Below are 20,847 nucleotides of genomic sequence, written 5' to 3' on the forward strand. Positions count from 1 at the left end.
CAGAAATGTCACCAACACTGAAATTTACTTTAAAGTGTTGTTCATTAGCTATTTGCCAGTGTTACATTTAAAATTCTTTTTTCGCATTTACATAAAGTATGCTGATTCAGCGAGACCATATGAAAGTTGAGAACATACACTAAATAATATTAAACATAAAAAATTCTATCATAGTAAACACAGGCAAGTGATATACAGTGCAAGAAATTGCAGTTTTTTGTGAGAAATGGTGAGCTGCCTTCCACACACATTCTCAGAACTAGTACACAAGAAATGTCAAAGTTTCATTGGGTGACCAATAATTCTAGACAGCAAAAGGAGATGCTCTAATGGTCAGTTTTCAAGCTTCATGGAATTTTTTACACAAATATCATGATTAAAATTAACATGGAAATGAATTCACAAGATGTTAATACTTTATAGCCAGTAAGTAGATATTTAGTACATGTAAATTATATCCTACCAATACCAACTCTTTCAAAATGCCATTGCTTTGGAATCATGCAGCTGTTAAATAAAATTCAGTAACTGTCAACGAATCAGACCAAGCTCAAACTTCCATAAACATGAATCAAAGACTAATGATCAACATTATTTTTCCTAACTTCCTGATAGCCATTTCTCAGGATTTTCTGTAGCATACCACCATAAACAAAAGTACAATGCATTACAAAGCAGACCACCAATAAATCCCTAATGTTTCATTTCCCTAAAATCATTATAAACCTCATCAACTTCACATATTCATTATAGTTCACAGTACACTAAACCTTCATGTCACTCACGAATTCATCTCAAAATAAACTTATCAAAATTATAAAATATTTCACAAAACCTCATAATACCTTCAAAATTCCTCAAATAGAAATATTTCTATGCACTGTAATTCTTGTATCCTGTTCAAAAATAGTACAGCATGAGCCAAGAAAAATATGTTAATTGTTAACTTCACATACAGGTCTGAAAAACAACATGATCTATTTTGCCTTTTCCTCTCAAAGACAACACAATAATAAACGAACTGACATAGCTTATAAACTTTTTACTTGTTTATTTTCCATAAACATTCTTTTTATTCACTAAAGCACTAGATGTTTTGGTATTGCTAACACTGGCTGACTATAGTAATATTTTCTCACTCTAACTCATTAAGGTAAAAAAATTAAATGTTTTTTCTTAATGCATATTAGATCATTTGAAATTACTATCATGTTGGGGGACTTATCCTCAATTAATCCATTATACTGAGACAGTAACAGACAAATACATAGTATAATGCAATTATAAAAAAATGGATAGGTAAGTAACAGACAAATCTTGCAGCATGGAAATTCAAATTAAAGAAGCAATATTCACAAGCAAAAACAAAAAATAAGATGGTGAATTTTGACATATTAGAAAATTTTCCACATTTCAAGTAGCAATGATCTCATCTCTATTCAACATTTCACTGTACAATACAATCTGACTTTGATGATTATTTTTCTTTTCATGTAATAGCTCAGTTAAATTATTATTCTACATGGTCCTGCACTTTCATGTTTGCAAAACTCATCTTAAAATTTTACTTCCACTTGTGTCTTAGATTCCTCCATTAACTACTTTCTCCAGCTACAAATACTTACCAATAATATTTTACATGATTTCCTGAATATGAACTACCGTAATACAAAGTCTCTAAGTCCGCTGCTTCCTCAACATAGTTCTCCACAAGACATCAACACAATCATCACGTTTATAATTATCCTCATTATACATATATTTTTAAAAAACTGATATGCATAATTTTTTCCTGTTTGATGCAACTAGGTTGCTTTCCAGAATGAACATTTTTACCATTTACTCTATTATCTTCCTTCTCCTTCTGATGATAATTGTTACCATTGTGATTATATGTTCCCTCCTGTTGTGATTATTACTGTGCTAATTTTGATTACTACCTCTTTCAAAATGTATGTGTCTCTGTTATGGTTGTATTTCCCTGCTTTTTTCAGCTTTGACCAAAATCTGCCTAAAAATCCTCTTTCAAAGTCTGCATAGGTTGTGTCATCATTAATATACTGATTTGCCCAGCTTAATGCGTAACCTTTCAAAAAGTTCAAACAAACTTGATTTTCATAATATCAGGCATATTCGACACAAAGTTATCTCTGCATTGCTGCAGGAAATCTACAGGGTGTAAACTACCTTCACCTGAAAAGTTTTCACTGGAATGTTGAAAAACATAGTTCCATTTCTTTCATTGTGGACTCCACAGCCTCTACTCCCCCCAACCATCCAACCTCTCAATTTTGTGATCAATATAATATAACTGAGCTGTATTTTTACCGATACAATCAAATAATTCTTTTTTGAATGACCAGTATATGTGAACTGATTCTTATTTTCTTGTTTATGATTTTCAATTTGCTCATTTAGTTTTGCAAACTGGTCATTACTCATTTTATTAACAATGACAGCATGGTACTTACATCATTATCATCATGTTGGTTTAATTCATCCATTAGTTTATTCAGTTCATTACCAACATTTTCCTGTTCTTGTTTCACTACACTATTTAAGTCTGCCATGTCTGTATTATTCCCTATTGTTCCATATTCTTCAATGACTGTCATTGTTAATAAATACACAATGAAACACTAACCCAAAAAAGAAAAAAGAAGTAAATAAAATATTTACAGTATTTAATTGTTTTGTTGGATGTTGATACTGCTAATTGTTCACCTCACTTTTTATTTTTACCGTCCTTTTCTTCTTCTTGTTTGCAAACTCCTTTTTTGCTGTTATTGTTGGTGTTTTGTAGCTGTGGTTCATATCAGACTGATTGTTCACATAAAATTTTCACAGTAACTTTAAATTTGCAACAAGAAAAATAATCCAACCAAATATTCACATTGCACTTTCGAAAAGTCCTGGATGACATCAGCATATTCTGACCATCCCACCCTCTTGTTGTTCCAAGTTGGTTTATTAATGTTAGGAGTAAGTTGGTAACTTGGGTAGCTGATCGCATTTCACACCACTCGCTATGCTGCGATTGTGACACACTGCAGTGAGTGAGAGGGACAGACCAATTTTACATAACCAGTTCTCTTAATAATAAAAATATTCATCTTTTTTGTTGATCTTCTTTGTTTTGTATTGATGGCTCATTGTTCTCCTTTCTGTTATTTATCTTCCCACAATTATCTAGAGGACAATCAGGTTGATATTTTAGTAATATGAATTCTGGTGGACTTTCTGTATAATTACACATATATTTTCAGTCATCTCAATTCACAGTACAAATCAATAAAACACCTATAACTCATTCTCCATCCTCACACTTCTAACTGTGCAAAAGAACAAAGGTTTATCTCTAGCAAAATGTAGCAAAGAAATTACTAACAAGTATTGATCTGTATCTCCAAACCAATATTTGGAACATACATTTCATAAATAAAATACAATTAACTGTCTATCTTTTTTTAAAAGTTCACAGTTATCTTTGTAATTACATTAAATATTTATAAACATTTACATTTTAACATTGTATTTGTGTCTTTGGTGCGGTACCATTCACTTCAAATAATCCAAGATTGGTTAGTACTTTAAGCTCACCATAATTAGTTCTATTTCAATGTGCATATGCCATTTGTTTTAGAGCAGTAGGGAGAGCCTGCTGTTGTTGACATTTGCCAGGCATCTTAGCACTGACACTAACACATGGAGAAAACATAGCCCTCACTCATCACCAAATTTTTTATAGCAGGAACAAACAGGATTTATGGAAGATAGTACTTTATAGAAAAACACATAAGGTACAATGAGGTAAACATTGTGCATAGCACTGAACACATTGACTGGACAAAAGTAATGCAGGTCACAGAATAGGCCAAGCACCCATTCACAATCACTTAAATAATACTGTTTCCTTGGCAGTTCACCAGAGAGCACCAGCGGGCTGACCCACATGACCAGTACAAGCGGGCTTGTGAACTGTATGGACATGTGATCTCTGAAATCGCACGCATCATCCTTCGTCCTACATTTGTCAATTAGTTACTTCATAAGATCCACCACATACTTTGAATAACCACTTAGCTCATTAGTGCTCATTATTTCTAAGCTGCACGCTTACATGTTCTTTTGTTTCATACTTATTATCTCTTTGTTCACTCTCATTATATTCTCTGATGAAATTTTATGTGTTGCGTCTCTCATTTCTTCGAAACAAGCTCTTTTATTGCAATTCTTTCCTCATCTGATGTTAAGTTCTAACACAATTTTTTTAAAATCATTTGTTACTATATTCTTTATTTTCGTATGGTTTCTATTTTCATAACAACCACCTGTTGTTTATATTACGACTCTGCTTCCCCGTTTCTCCTCTTTGTTACTACTTCAGGTACTGTCCAAAATGTGGTAGCATTTCACTAACATCAGGAGCACTTGAGTTTCACTTGTTGTACACTTTTATTTGCTATAATTTTGACAACAAAGATTTGATATAATGCTTGCAGACTAATGATGGACTGAAATAAATATTCAGTAATCTGTCTGCAAGATTAATTCCTTAGCTTCAAAAGTCTATCTGTTCTTTATTTGTTCTTTACTATGGTATGCAGGTTTATGGGTGACACAATCTTCCTTCAGTAGATGTTCATTATAACACTGTTGGGTATCTCCCACAAATTTATCATTGACATTACCAATAGCTCTGTCTTTATCATTAGAAACCTGGGGTTCCATCAAATTCCCCATCATTTGGTGCTTATTTATGAATATTCTGTCAACAAGGTTACTGTTTTCAGTTTGACAACTAAGTATGCTGCATACCACGAGACATTTATGTGTAACTTGTACAAACAATAATGTTGGATAATTGGAACATTGGAAGAGCGTCTACTCATAAACCACCACAATAGGAACAATTATAAAGGGCTGGCAGGCAAACATATTTAAGAAAGTAAGGTAAATGTCAGATTCAAGAATTTTTTAAAATGTGTCACATCAGAAGAAAGGCAGGAAACAGGAAAAATATAAATTAAGGGACACATTTAAGAAATAAAAGGAAAAAGTTCTCCTCAACTCTATTTTCTCATGTGACAATCATGGGGAAAAAGTCTGTTGAATGTATAAAACACAGAATATGAATAATAGCCAAGACAGAAGATGGGGTTATCATACATGATATGACAGTTGTGCAGGTCCCACTTCTCATTCAGTTGCATCACATACAATATGGTCTGTATCTGAATACGTCCCATTAGAGGTCACTTGTACCTCTTTTTGGCAAAAGTATCTATAGTGACCAGAGAACAGTCTGTTTAGTATCTCAGTGATTTCATGTGAGTCTAATAGAACTCTTTTGGTACAAATGTGTAAGAAAGACACAGCAGTAAAATAACCACACTTAAATACTACCAAAGAGAAATACATCTAGGGCATGACAAGAGTTATATGTAAACATTGCTTTAGTATTTTTGCACAAAACAGCAGAAGACACTTTAAATCAGAATGAAGAGCCAATATACAAAACTGATTGATGAAAAGGTATATTTACAGTTGTTTAACATTAGTAAGAATATCATCTGCAGTCTACAGAAATTGTGCAGATAAGTCCTCGAGGTTACAGTTTTCAGCCATATAATCATAGTGCTAATAAAAGAAATTGGCATCAGCTATACACACAAGGAGCAAAGTAATGTCTCAGATAATAAGTGTTGATTCATATTACATTAAACAGCTCGTTCAATACTGTGTGCACTAGAGCATATGTGAACACAGGATGTTGTAGCATTAATTTTGTAGAAACTGTTTCCAATGGATTTTTTTAAACTCTGTAGTAACCTGTTTCTGATTTACATTGATTGAGCCAAGGAACACTTTAGCACAGTAAATAACACAATATAAACAGTAAACAAAAAAACTGCATTTGGAACCCAAGACAGCAACAAGGATAGAAAACAGACACAATCTAATAAAAAATAATAGTAAGAATCCATAATGGAGGCTAATATGCAGTAACCAGCAGACAAATTTAGGAGGAGGGATTGATAAATACAAATATGTCTTATCAGATACAGTTAGTATAAGAAAATTTGACAGTTAAAATCTCACATTGTTATTAATGCTTCTAATATTAATATTATTATATGTGAAAAAGAGCAGGAGAGTTACAAATGTACTAAGCACAAAATAATAGTAAGAATCCATAATGGAGGCTAATATGCAGTAACCAGCAGACAAATTTAGGAGGAAGGATTGATAAATAGAAATATGTCTTATCAGATACAGTTAGTATAAGAAAATCTGACAATTAAAATCTCACATTGCATTTTATTATATTTTGTGGTGCTAATGTATATGCAAAATTTTAGTTTATGTTTATGGTATGGAAAGTTTCAGCAGAATATAAATAATTAAGAATAAAGGTAACAACTAACTGCATGGAAGAATCATTGAGTCATTGACAACACCCCCCCCCCCCCCCCCACACTCACAAATACATGCATACATACATACATATACACACCTGTACAGCTACATTGTGCCGGATGAATCCACAATTGTGGAACTGCAGTTTGGCAGTTGAATACACTGTGCAGAGCTTGCAGTTCGACACAGTTAGATGGGTGTGAGGAGAGGAGTTGTGTCAGGTGGAGTGAGCAAGAGGAGAAAGGAGGCAGGTCGCAGGAGAGAAGGTGGCTGATGGCTCATAAGGGAGGCAGCAGGTGTATGAAATATGGATGATGGAGGAAAATGCAGTAGGTGAACATGATAGGAATATTATACATGGGCACCAGGGCCAGTGAATTTATGCAGCTTATGATTATGACGACACAGGGGAGTAGATGTGACGAGAATGTCATGTTGTTGATTGTAAAAAGGACTTATTATTGTCTTAGTGCTGATCTGATTATCTACTTCAATACTTTGCTGCTATTTACAGTTTCATAGTTACAGAAGTTGAAATTTAGTGCATCTGTGTCTACAGCAATGTTAGCATAACTCTACCTAGAAGATAATGTGTGTTACAAAGAAAAAAACAGCCTAGTCCATCAAAATCTAAGCACTGATTGTCACTCTGTGAAAATATTAGTATTTTTATTACTAGTAGCATGGTAGGACAGTTTGACAATACAGACTATAAAGTTACATAAGTACATATTAAGATAAACAATGTAAAATCCTAGGTGGAATGTAACAGTATTATGAAAAGGATAATAGCTACTCATCATGTAATGGAGATATGGAGTGCCAGAGAGGCCGGCCCCTCCTGCCTGAGGTTTGAGTCCTCCCTTGGGCATGGGTGTATGTGTTATTCTTATCATAAGTTAGTTTAAGTAGTGTGTAAGTCTAGGGACCAATGACCTCAGCAGTTTCGTCCCGTAGAAATTCACCACATCCCAGAGAGGCACAACATTGTCAGAAAGTGTACATCTCTCTCTCTCTCTCTCTCTCTCTCTCTGTCTCTCTCTCTCTCTCTCTCTCTCTCTCTCTCTCACACACACACACACACACACACACACACATACAATGATGAAAACACAACAACAAACAAGCCAGATGGCTCCAGCTGTCAGAGACTGTGGTCTATGTGTGTGTAATGCATCTGTGTGTGGGGGGGGGGGGGGGTCTGACAGTCTTTTAATTGTGCCTATCTGTGACTCAGCATCTCTGCTGTATGGTGAGTAGCAACTATCCTTTTCATAATATTGTTACACATTAAGTCAGTTATTCATGAGAAGGGAAGACGAGAACTGGTAAAGAACTCTTTGGGATATGATTATCTGGGAATTGGCATCTTCAAACCAAGCGTAGGACTTAGGGATGCCAGCTGCATTCTTTGAGGAAGACTATTAGTAAAGAATATCGTTCAACAATAGTACAGGGTGAAGACAACAGTTTGGACCACAGCTGCAATCACCTGAGATACATCATGTTTTATTAGATTCACCAGATCAATAACAACAAAACAAATGGAAATCGTGGTTTACTTTAACCTCGTACAGTTTTGCGATGGCTTCATATAAGCAAAGTTGCTAAATTTCAGGCAAAATATTTTATTAACCATAACTCCATAACTACACATTTGCAGACCTATGTTTATATGAACTTTTTCTTTACCTTTACTTGTAGAATAACATATTAAAATAATTGCATATCATCGTGAATCACCCTGTATAATTCTAGTCACAATGTGTTGTGTCAAATAGTGTGTTGACACTAAAACACAACAAGTGAGTGCTTGCTATGAGCCAGAGAAACACCCTGTGACTAATATTTAGTATACTGTCATGCAGAAAGGGAGGTGAACTTCACAACTTACATGATTCCTGGATCTTCAGATGTTGCAGAACCAAAATTTGATTTTCCTTTATTTTTGTTTTCAGGATACTGGTTCTTTCACTGTCATATATCAAACCATGCAGAACTTGGTATGGGTGTAGTACTGAAAGTTGGTAGACATGATGAGATGGTATCAATTCCATCCGATTTTCCGCAGTGTGGAAACTGGAAGTGGACTTACCATGAAGAAGTTGCTGGATCAGCAAGATCTTATGGAAGTTTAGTGGCACTGTTGTTTTGTTTGTCCCTCCTGGAAGTGTATTACATAGGCATGGTGTGAATTGTTCTGTATTTATTGAATTAAAATTATTTTATTCTCAAAATAACTAATTTCAAGCAACTTTGTTCTGTTATGGTTTAATAGTTTTGGAAATTTTTGTATATAATAAATTTAAAGATTCTTGCAGAGTGAGTTTTAAATGTAACAAAGATTATTATAAGCTCTGAGATATTTAAGGTGCTCCACTATGTTACTAACTTAGGATAAAAATATGTTCACTGAATGAAACATTTTTAGGAATTGATGTCATGCTGTTCTGCAAAAAATTGTTGGAGTTTTAAGGGATTGTTGGGTGAGTGGAAAATAGATGGTACTTGTTTGCAATGATTATGTAAGTAAATGATTAAAGTTTTGAACAATATAACAATATCAATATTTTATTAAACTACCTTGAACATGAACTGAAATATCAGGAAGTAGTAACATTGAATTAATGGGGAAATTGACAACTAAAATTGCTTTGGAGCCTATTGCTGATGAATACACGTTGTCTTGGATCTTCCTGATGAATGTAGTTAGTCATTGTTGCCCCCCCCCCCCCCCCCCTCCCCGCTACGGTCGCAGGTTCGAATCATGCCTCGGGCATGGATGTGTGTGATGTCCTTAGGTTAGTTAGGTTTAAGTAGTTCTAAGTTCTAGGGGACTGATGACCACAGCTGCTAAGTCCCATAGTGCTCAGAGCCATTTGAACCATTTTGTTGCCCCCCCCCCTCCCCCTGACAGACACATACACACATAATGTACAGATAATACTTACATATGAGTGTTTCAGGCCTCTATGCATTAAAAGTAAGCACTATGTTCAAGTTGAATTTGATTTGCTATTAACTATGTACTGTGGAACAGACTTCAACATTAAACAATCTATGTTTTTTTTACAATAGGATTCTTAAAAAAATGCTACTTTAATGCAAAAATATCCATAAAAACAAATGTCAGTTGTTGCTGATATCATGGAATTCTCTTAGTTCATAGAATGGTTGCTTCAATAAATAGCCATGATTATTAACTTTGAAAGTGCTGTTGGAGCAGCTATTGCAGTATCCATTTGAACTATTTATCCATGTGTTTGGGGTACAACACCCATGATAGCACACAAATTATTGACACTTATTTTAATCTGAATAACAAACATCATTAACACGTACATGTTGAAAATAAACAAGACTTTGTGACTTATAAATTGCGACAAATTAACACTAAGCACAATGTGTCTCTAAGAATCAAAGAAGTTCTCACAGTCTACTTTCATGGAGCATTGCTTAACAAAGCAACTGCCAAAACAAAATCAACAATGCTTCTGATGATTGGCTTGTGATCTCATTGACATCTGTCAAACACAGTATGTGATAATCATATTTTCTGCATTAGCTCCATAGGGGGGAAGCAGAGCATCATCCAAATAGCTTGCCTGAAAATGAACTTGGCAACAGGCAGGTCAGTGATGTACTGCCAGGTTGGCAAAGGCTCTGGTGGCTGTAGAAAGCATTTCTGTGGAAAGCAGGTGACAGAAATGGGAAGACCTTCCACTGGAAACAGCACAATGTAGTTAGACTTCAGAACCAGGAGTATCAACAAGTTGCAATTGAAGTTTGGATTATACATCAGGCAATAGGTTCTAGAGTACCACGTCAGATTCCTGTGCCTTTGCAAGCTGAACAGACTCAATAAAATCTGTCACTTTTAACTCGCAACAGATAGTTGGTGACCATGTTGTTTATATCAGAAATGTAGAATATTTCAGTGCTAAATTGAAAAATAGATTCCAGATGATTGTATTACTGCAGTCAACATTTGTTGTTATTTTTCCTGAAGGCATAGATAAGCAGCTTGTGATTGGTAAATATCATAAATTCTCTAGCCCTTGACTGTGGTCGAAAGCACCTGACTGCTTCATACATAGTCAGAAGTTCATGATCACATGCATACCATTTCTGTTGAGATGTGGAGAGCTTATGAAAGAAGAAGCAAAATGTTGCCAAATGCATTTCACTTGCTGCTGCGGCACTGCATCAATAGCTGTCTGACTGTCACCAGCTATTAAAATGCTGTGTTTGTCCTGTGCTGCATTTGCTAGGCTTTGCTTCATTACTTCAAAAGCAGAGTTCATCTTATCTGTCTAGTGGATGGGTGAATACCTCTTAGTCTTGGGTCCAATAAGTGATACAGCTAATGGTTCTTGCAACTTGATTGAGTGGGCAAATGTTGCTGGAAAAAATTGAGCATCCCCAAGAAACAGCATAGCTCCCTGATGGGACACAGGATTTTCATGATACTTTTTCTGGTGGTGGCAGTGACCTTGTAGGTGAAACTAGATGGCCAAAAAGGGAATCTATGCAACAAAGACACCATCTGTGACTCCCAAACACGAAAAATCTGAAAATATGTAGCATCTAAGGATTCCAACTGTCAAATAGCTGTCAAACAATTATCACAAAAAATTTCAGTTATAAAAACCTATGTGATTATGATAATATTATTTCATAACAGACAGCTCATAGTTAGCCTCTGGATGCCAAATGATTATCAACACCTCATAGTCATTAGTAAAAATGTAATTTATGAAGATGTCATTATTGATAATAAATAAGGTGTCAATAAGTGTCATTATTCACAATACCCACAAGTGAGCTTGAAAATGGCACTGTGAGCTGAAACAGATGAGCTTGTTGTGGACAAATTACAAAATACAAACAAAGAAAGATTACATTGCAGCCACTAGATGCAGCGCTGAGAAGCTGTGGGACAGGAAGGACTGGCAGTGGGAGGGAGGGGGGGGGGGGGGGTTATGCAAAAAAGGGGAAGAGCAGGGAAAGAGAAAGAATGTGTTTTAGGGATAACTCCCATCTGCGCAGTTCAGTGGAGTGGGGGATCCAGATGGCTCAGGTAGCGAAGCAGCCATTGAAATTAAGCATAATATGTTGAGCTGCATGTGGTGCCACAGGATGGTCTATTTTACTTTTGGCCACAATTTGTCAGTGGGCTATCCTTGTGGACAGCTGGTTGGCTGTCATACTAACATAAAAACCTGCTCAGTGACTGCAGCAGAGTAGGAGTATGATATAGCTCCTTTCACAGGTGACCCAACCTCTGGTGATGTAGGATAAGCCTGTAAAAGGATGGAATAGGAAGTGTTGGGTGGGTGGATCAGGCAGGTTTGCACCTGGGTCTTCCACAAGAATATGATCAGTGTGGCAAGAGATGAAGATTGGGAGTGCCATAGGAAGTTTTGGAGATTGTGTGTGTGACAGAACATCACATTGGGAGGGATGGGAAGGATCTTGTGTAGGATGTCCCTTATTTCAGGGCATGAAGATAGGGAATAAAAGCCCCAGCAAAAGTTGAGTTTCAGTTGTTAAATACAGGATGATACTGAGTGACAAAGGGAGCTCTCCTTTGTAGCTAGTTCTTGGGGATGGTGAGTGGATTGGGGGGTGTGAAGTTAAATGGCATGGGGAATGTGTTTGTGGACCAGATCTGGGGGATTGTACATGTCTGTGAAGGCATACTGGGCAAAGAATCTTTTGTCACTGCAGCCTCCTGATGCTGCACCTTTTGGCAGTCTAGTCCCTGCATGCTCTTCCAGACAGTGCTCTTCAGCATACTGGGCAGATATGCCATCCATGGACGGCCAGGCTGTATGGGAGAGATAATTTGATGTGGAAGGGATGACATCTGTCAAAATGCATTTAATGTTGGTGGTTGGTGGGTTTAATGTAGATAGAGGTGTGGATAGGGCCATCAGAGAGGAGGAGGTCAATGTTCAGGAAGCTGGCACACTGGTTTGAGAAGGTCCAGATGAAGCAAATAGGAGAGAAGGTGTTGAAATTGTGAAGGAAGGAAAATAGCATATCTTGCCTTGAGTCCAGATCATGAAGATATCGTCAATAAATCTGAATCAGACTAGGGGTTTGGTGTTTTGTGATTCCAGGAAGGTCTCCTTTAGATGGCCCATAAACAGGGGGTGGGGGCATAGGAGGGTGCAAATGCAGGTGCCCACATCTGTGCTGCAGATTTGTTTTTATGCCTTCCCTTCAAAGGGTAAGTAGTTGTGAGATATGATAACACTAGTAAGATGTATGAGGAATGAGGTAGTGGGTTTGGAGTCTGAAGGACATTGGGAAAGGTAGAGTTCAATTTTGGTAGACCATGGACATGAGGGATGTTGGTGTGCATAGGTAAGTGGCATCAACAGTAACGAGTAAGGATCCAGAAAGTAATGGAGTGGGGATGGTGGACATTCGGTCAAGGAAGTGGTCAATGTCTTTGATGTGTGAGGCTAGATTATGGGCAACTGGTTTGTGGTGTTGATGAACAAGGACTGGAATTCTTTCAATGGGGCCACAGTAATCAGCTACATTGGGGTATCCAGAATTGTGGATTTTGGGGAGGATGTAGAGGGTTGGTGTGCATGGTGTTATAAGAATGTAGAGCAAAATGGATTCAGAGGAGAAGTTCTGGAAAGGGCCTAAGGCTTTAAGCAGAGATTGAAGTTTATGTTGGACTTCTTTGGATGGGATAATTCTGGCAGACTTTGTAGGTGCTTTACTACCCAAGCCATCTGGATACTTCCTCCTGCCACCTGCTTTTCTGAACTGCACTGATAGGAATCGTCCTTACAACACATTCTTCGCTCCTGGAATCATCCCGGCCTCAACCTCCAGTAACCTACTGTCCCCATGTCCTACAACCAACAGTTTCCACCCCATCTGTCCTGTCACCTCCACCGTATTGTCATCTCTCACCCTCTTTGTGTACTGCCCTCTGTCAAAACACCTACCCATCTTTCCCCTTCCCCACTACTCTCCATTATCAACTCCCTCCCCCCCCTCCCCCACCTTCATGCCCCACAGCCTCCTGATGCTGCACCTGTTGGCAGTCTAGTCTCTGCACGCTCTCTCGGACAGTGCTCTTCTCCCCTCCACCTGTACCCTGCTATCTGTCCCCCTTCCCTGCCCTCTCCAGATTACTGCTTCCATTCTCTGTGATAGTTGCTTTCTCATCCAAGGTGCTGGAAATGGCAGTCATGTAGCGTGAGGTGTGCTTTTTTGTGTGAATGAATGTGTGTGTGTTTCCTTTTGTGATGAAGGCTCTCTCAATAGAAAAGAACAAACCCTGTGGTCTTTATCAGAGCAGTTTGAAATGTTTTACCTTGTATCTGGACTGAAGCTCAGAAAATTAGATTTGTTGTTGGATACACACAGAGTGACATTCTGCTGCGGGTACAGACATTATGAACAGTTCGAGAGAGCATTTCTGGATAAATATTGGTCTGAGACCATACAAGAGGCTCAGATGTGAAGTATTCAACCCGGCTCCTTTCAGTAGGAAACATGGAAGCATAAGAGGCTATTTTGAAAAATATTTGAATAAAACCAGATACTGGACAAACTCGGTATCTCAAGTAGGCATGCTGCAAATTTTAAAGAGCCGTCTACCTGCCCAGATTAGGGAAAAACTCATTACCATTCTGGAACATGACACCGAATACTTTCTATCTGTACTGGACTCAATAGATTTGATATACAAAGAGACCAGTACAATTCAAGCCTGTTAATATGTAGATAGTGCCACAGAGATTTATGGACAAACAAGTGAACAACGGATTCATAGCACAACACGGATGGCAACCTTACCCACACAGACATATGGTAACAGTAACGGTAATCATAACAGCAATGGCAAAAGCCGTAAATTCAAGGCCAGATATAAAAGAAATGGGCAGAAATTTAGCAAAAACAACTATAATGGGCAAGTAGTAGCGTATGGCCAGCCTGTACAATACTGGCAATAATCAGCCGATCGCTTGGTAAACACAAAACAATACCATACAGCCAAATAATCCACAGACAGCAGAATTTGGCAAGCACATTTGCCGAATAACATGCAAAGGCAAAGAGAATTTCAGTCAAGAGCCTCACAGGATCCTAACTGGTGAAATCAAATACCAAAAGTCCATATAGCAGAAGTTACGCCTAACCCAGATGACACCGCGACACTGGAAAACTTGAACCGGTCATGGTAGACCCCCATTCTGTGACCTGGAAGGAGAGTGGGGCCATGAGCTTGATTGACACTTGCTTCATCAGATACAATCAAGGTAGTGATGTGAAAGATGATCTGTATCAAAGTAGTGAGGATACATAGGAAAACTTGACAGAGGGCAAGATACAAGCTACTATTAAAGCCAAAATCTTTGACCTTGATGTACCCATTGTGGTTGACACAGGTGCTATGACTAATTTGATGTCACAGGGATTCTTTCAAGAACTGAAGAAACGTGGGTGTATACCCACACTGCCAGTGCAAAATGGCAAGGTACAAACTCCAACTGGTCAGAAAACAGAAAGAGTCAAAGTACAAGCTATAATTCCCACAAAATTAGGACAGTTTTCTGTACAATGCAATTTTTTGATAGCAGAGAAATTAATAGTTGACTGTTTCATTGGTATGGATACACTTAGGACATACCAAGTACAAATTGATATAGGCAAGGGCCAATGTCATTTCACAGTAAATAACCAATTATTTGCAAGAGACCTAATCAGGGGAAGTACACACAGGCATAAAACTGAAGTTACTCACAACTTTGAGGTTCAGTTGGTAAATCACATAGTCATATTTGACAAAAAATAAAACAATGAAAATTTGGCAGCAGAAAAGCTGAAACGTACAACACAATTTTATATAAGACAAATGGTGTTACTTAGAATACATCCCAAATCCACAAAAATTGGAAAACTGAATTGTAGGTGGCAACTACTATACACCAGACCATACATAATTACTAAAATCCCCTACCTGAGAACATAGAGATTGATGCACACGAATACAGGTACCCTTACAAAGACTTGAAAATGTTTATACACTCCTGGAAATAGAAAAAAGAACACATTGACACCGGTGTGTCAGACCCACCATACTTGCTCCGGACACTGCGAGAGGGCTGTACAAGCAATGATCACACGCACGGCACAGCGGACACACCAGGAACCGCGGTGTTGGCCGTCGAATGGCGCTAGCTGCGCAGCATTTGTGCACCGCCGCCGTCAGTGTCTGCCAGTTTGCCGTGGTATACGGAGCTCCATCGCAGTCTTTAACACTGGTAGCATGCCGCGACAGCGTGGACGTGAACCGTATGTGCAGTTGACGGACTTTGAGCGAGGGCGTATAGTGGGCATGCGGGAGGCCGGGTGGACGTACCGCCGAATTGCTCAACACGTGGGGCGTGAGGTCTCCACAGTACATCGATGTTGTCGCCAGTGGTCAGCGGAAGGTGCACGTGCCCGTCGACCTGGGACCGGACCGCAGCGATGCACGGATGCACGCCAAGACTGTAGGATCCTACGCAGTGCCGTAGGGGACTGCACCGCCACTTCCCAGCAAATTAGGGACACTGTTGCTCCTGGGGTATCGGCGAGGACCATTCGCAACCATCTCCATGAAGCTGGGCTACGGTCACGCACACCGTTAGGCCATCTTCCGCTCACGCCCCAACATCGTGCAGCCCGCCTCCAGTGGTGTCGCGACAGGCGTGAATGGAGGGACGAATGGAGACGTGTCGTCTTCAGCGATGAGAGTCGCTTCTGCCTTGGTGCCAATGATGGTCGTATGCGTGTTTGGCGCCGTGCAGGTGAGCGCCACAATCAGGACTGCATACGACCGAGGCACACAGGGCCAACACCCGGCATCATGGTGTGGGGAGCGATCTCCTACACTGGCCGTACACCACTGGTGATCGTCGAGGGGACACTGAATAGTGCACGGTACATCCAAACCGTCATCGAACCCATCGTTCTACCATTCCTAGACCGGCAAGGGAACTTGCTGCTCCAACAGGACAATGCGCGTCCGCATGTATCCCGTGCCACCCAACGTGCTCTAGAAGGTGTAAGTCAACTACCCTGGCCAGCAAGATCTCCGGATCTGTCCCCCATTGAGCATGTTTGGGACTGGATGAAGCGTCGTCTCACGCGGTCTGCACGTCCAGCACGAACGCTGGTCCAACTGAGGTGCCAGGTGGAAATGGCATGGCAAGCCGTTCCACAGGACTACATCCAGCATCTCTACAATCGTCTCCATGGGAGAATAGCAGCCTGCATTGCTGCGAAAGGTGGATATACACTGTACTAGTGCCGACATTGTGCATGCTCTGTTGCCTGTGTCTATGTGTCTGTGGTTCTGTCAGTGGGATCATGTGATGTATCTGACCCCAGGAATGTGTCAATAAAGTTTCCCCTTCCCGGTACAATGAATTCACGGTGTTCTTATTTCAATTTCCAGGAGTGTATATTGAAAGAAGGGCTGTATACCCTCTAAATTGTATATATGTATAATAATATTAGTTTTAGAATACTAGAAAGACACATTCCAGAATTTATGCAGTTAGTAGTTAAGGAAAATTTTTGTTTGTATTTTTTGTTATATGTTAAATGTGTAAATGATGAGTACTTGTAACGAGGAAGAATTTTACTTTTATGTGTCTAGAGATGATGATACTCTAAATACAGCGCTTTGCCTTGCACATAGCCCAGTTGTATACAAATAAATCAATTTGTGAAACACTCGGTCGCGTGTAATGCAATACGTAACTCGCTGTGACGCAAGTGGTACCAGAGTGATGCAGCGCATGTGCATTGGGGAGCAAGCTAGTCAACAAACCACAAGTGCATGTACACCAGACAGGCACAGCTGGAAAGTGTTAGAGTCCCCAAAACAAACAAACCTGATGAGCTACAGCCCATACTAGCATTTGTAAAGCCTATCGAATAAACAGAAATGTAGAAAATTAAGAGAGAGTCTATACTACTAGGTCTACAACTTTGCTTCCGTTTATTTTTTTTCCCCCCCTCCATAGTTCAAGGCTTTATTGTGAACAATTTACAAAACAATTATGATTCATAGTATTGCTCATTGCTGGCCACGACATTCTCCCATCCTTTGGATAGCATACAAATCCCGTGATGGAAGAACTGGGCGTCTTTTGTGGGATCCGTGAATCAATTCAATTTTGCACTTGTTCATATGATCAGAAGTGCTGGTCAACCAGACTGTATGCCACTGATTGAAAAGGGTGGTAGTCAGAGAGAGTAATGTATGGAGAATACAGCAGAAGGGATAGGACTTCTCATTTCAACATTTCCATGTATATTTTGAAGGGTTTTGTGACGTGGAGTTGAGCACTGACCTGCTGCAAAATTACCTTCACATGTCTATTGCTGTATTGTGGCCATTTGTGTTTCAGTGCTATGCTCGAACACATCAATTGCTTTTGATAATGATCTCCTGTGACTGTCTTTGTCTGTTTCAGTAGCTACGAAAACGTTCTGTCTTCCACCGCCGTGCCGATCTTTGACATCAAAATCACAGTTCTTAAGGTGTTGAAAACATTCTCTGTACATTCTTCCACTCATAGTTCCCTCACCATTGGTCTTACCCATCATTTTAAGAGCCACAGATGCAGATTTTTTCATGTTAAAGCAGAAAATGAAAACTTCCCGCAAATGGCTAGAAATGGGTACGTAAGTTGACGTACTTAATCAAGAATAACCTTATTATTCAATCGCAAATTGACTAATATTTTTATGACATTATGTTTACAGATGCCTAAACTTATTGTATTACACCTATGACCAACCACACAAACCCCACTTACCTCTACTGCAGTCTATTGCAAAACGACGGAAGCAAAGTTGTAGACCTAATACAACTACAACTATCTACACAATACACACATACGAAGATAAGCTAAGGGATAATATACAAGGAGCAAAGGTCTTGCTGCAGTGGTAACACTAGTTCCTGTCAGATCACCAAAGTTAAGTGCTGTCAGGCTGGGCTAGCGTTTGAATGGGTGACATACGGCTGGGAGAGCGGTGTGCTGACCACATGCCCCTCCCTATCCACATCCAGTGATGCTTATGGACGGATGATAGGATGATACAGCGGCTGGACGCTACCATTGAGCCTTCACAGCCTGTTTGGGAAGAGCTTAGTTTAGTTTCATTATATACAAGGAAAGGGATGCTAAACTACGAGATATTTACTTAAGCTATGCTACTATATACGTCGTATCTATATATGCACAATATAAGGGGCGTTCAAAAAGAAATGAGCCGGAAGCATAATTACTGAAACCAGTACCTGTATGTTAGAAGTATTGACCCTGGCTGTTGAGACACTTGTCCCACTGTGACACAAGGTGGTGAATAGCTGTCTCATAAAATTCCCAGGACTGCGATGTTAACCATTTCCGCATGTACAGCTGGATGTCACCATCCACACGAGTGCAGGAAAGATTATGCTGACGTTTTTCTCTGACCAAGATCGCCCTCTTCTGATTCACTTCCTGCAGCATAGGATGACAGCCCAGCATTACTCACAAACCTTGACCACCCTTCGCCAAGCGATCAAATCAAAACCAGCAGGCAATCTCACTCGTGGGGTCATAATGGTCCACGACAATGCAAAGCCTCATACAGCCAATACAGTTGCGGCACTCCTTCAGAAATTCAAATGTGAGGTTCTTGGCCACCCTCCATACAGTCTGGATCTCTCTTCCTGTGATTACGCCATTTTTGGTCCCCTAAAAAAAGCTCTGAGGGGAAAACAATTCACCTCGGACATTGACGTCCATCTGTACATGTGGAACTGGTTAACATTGCAGTCCCAGTAATTTTATGAAACAGCCATTCACCACCTTGTGTCACAGTGGGACAAGTGTCTCAACAGCCAGGGTCAATACTTCTAACATACAGGTACTGGTATCTGTAATTATGCCTCCAGCTCGTTTCTTTTTTAATGCCCCTTATATTTACAAATTTAAGTATTGAAAGTGCAATCACTAATCATATTTGATAGATGAGAAAAGGCTTGCTGAAGTTAAATTAATGAGTTGTCAGTATTGATGGCAAACTGAATAAGAGGTTGCACCATGCCTCTAATACACTTTATCTTTCAGATTTATAAGGTAAGTAGAAATGCACACATGACATTAAATACGTTTTGTGATAACACGATTGCACATTGAACTGAATGAATACATGCTTGAATATACGAAGAAAATATTAGTAGCCATCAAGCCACTATACACTTATCTATAAAGATTTACTTTTAAGTTAGTATCAAGGTTTTCTTTCCAGGGAACGATGCATCAACATGTCCTAAAGTGAAGAAAAATAAATGTTTGGAGATTGTTAGGTAATATACAAACATAATAAAGGACCACACTGCAAGTAAATACAGTTGTAAGTTTATGATACATATGAATGTGATAGTGTGAAAGTATGTGAAGAAGAAAATAGTTGCAGTACATCACCTATCACGAGGCTGAGCTAAGGTACCAAACAATCAGCAGGTTGAAACCCAACTATCATGAGCATTGACTACCCATGAAAGCATCAAACAGCTGAATTACATAAAAAATTTTATCCCTGTTTGTTACTTATGCAAATATTGTTTTACGCTCATTATACGTAACATATCATATTGATGATACAACTCTGTGAACCACAGCACATGAAATGGTTATCCTTTATACAATGAACATAACAAGTAAAGATTGAGCTGCACTTTTAAAAACTGAATAAGTATTTGATATTATTGGTATTGTCAGATTTGAGTTATGGTAAGAAACAACAAACTATTTTGTTCTTGGGATCACAGTTAAGTCTATTAACAAGATGTAACTGAGCACATAAATGCCTTTCCGTGGAATTTCCACAACCCTGTAGTGTGTAGACACTTCTTGGAAAATGCTAGAGAGGTGAGGCCATGCTTAGTTATCTGAGCAGCGCATAGTACCTATTGTAGTGATTATTGTTTACTTCTTTGATTCTTTTTGAATTGATAAACATGCTCTGACAAGAAGTCACTGTAAATTGAAATGAAATGTATGTCAATTTATGCTATAAATGAAAACAGTATCTATTATTGTATGAATGTTGTATGAAGCATGTATAACCAAACAAGAGTAAAATGTGTACTCATATAGTTGGAATCAAATAAAGTAACAAAAATGAAATCTCACAAGATGTACTAAAACCAAATGACAGGTAATGACCCTATATATGAGAAGGGGAGAGAATATGTTACAGACTATAATGTATATGAGCAACAATAATGGCATGTCATCAAATGAATAGGGTAAGTGTATATTGTAATTGTATTTGTATTTTATTATGTTACATGTACAGCATGTGGAAAGGACACTACAAAAACTTTATGTAATGCAA

At 38.7% G+C, this 20,847-nt stretch overlaps 1 protein-coding gene across 1 annotated transcript in view; it reads left to right on the top strand.

Annotated features, from left to right (window-relative positions):
* Positions 1–8,918, top strand: part of LOC126237153 (uncharacterized) — a 219,466-nt gene extending 210,548 nt beyond the window's left edge. Inside the window, exon 11 of the mRNA XM_049946999.1 lies at positions 8,379–8,918. Within this exon, the coding sequence (XP_049802956.1) occupies positions 8,379–8,614 (236 nt within the window). The 3' untranslated portion in view covers positions 8,615–8,918. The remainder of the gene's footprint in view (positions 1–8,378) is intronic.
* Positions 8,919–20,847: the final 11,929 nt, after the last annotated feature.

This window comes from Schistocerca nitens, chromosome 2 (genome assembly GCF_023898315.1).
Source record: "Schistocerca nitens isolate TAMUIC-IGC-003100 chromosome 2, iqSchNite1.1, whole genome shotgun sequence".
In the NCBI taxonomy this organism is placed as follows: Eukaryota; Metazoa; Arthropoda; class Insecta; order Orthoptera; family Acrididae; genus Schistocerca; species Schistocerca nitens.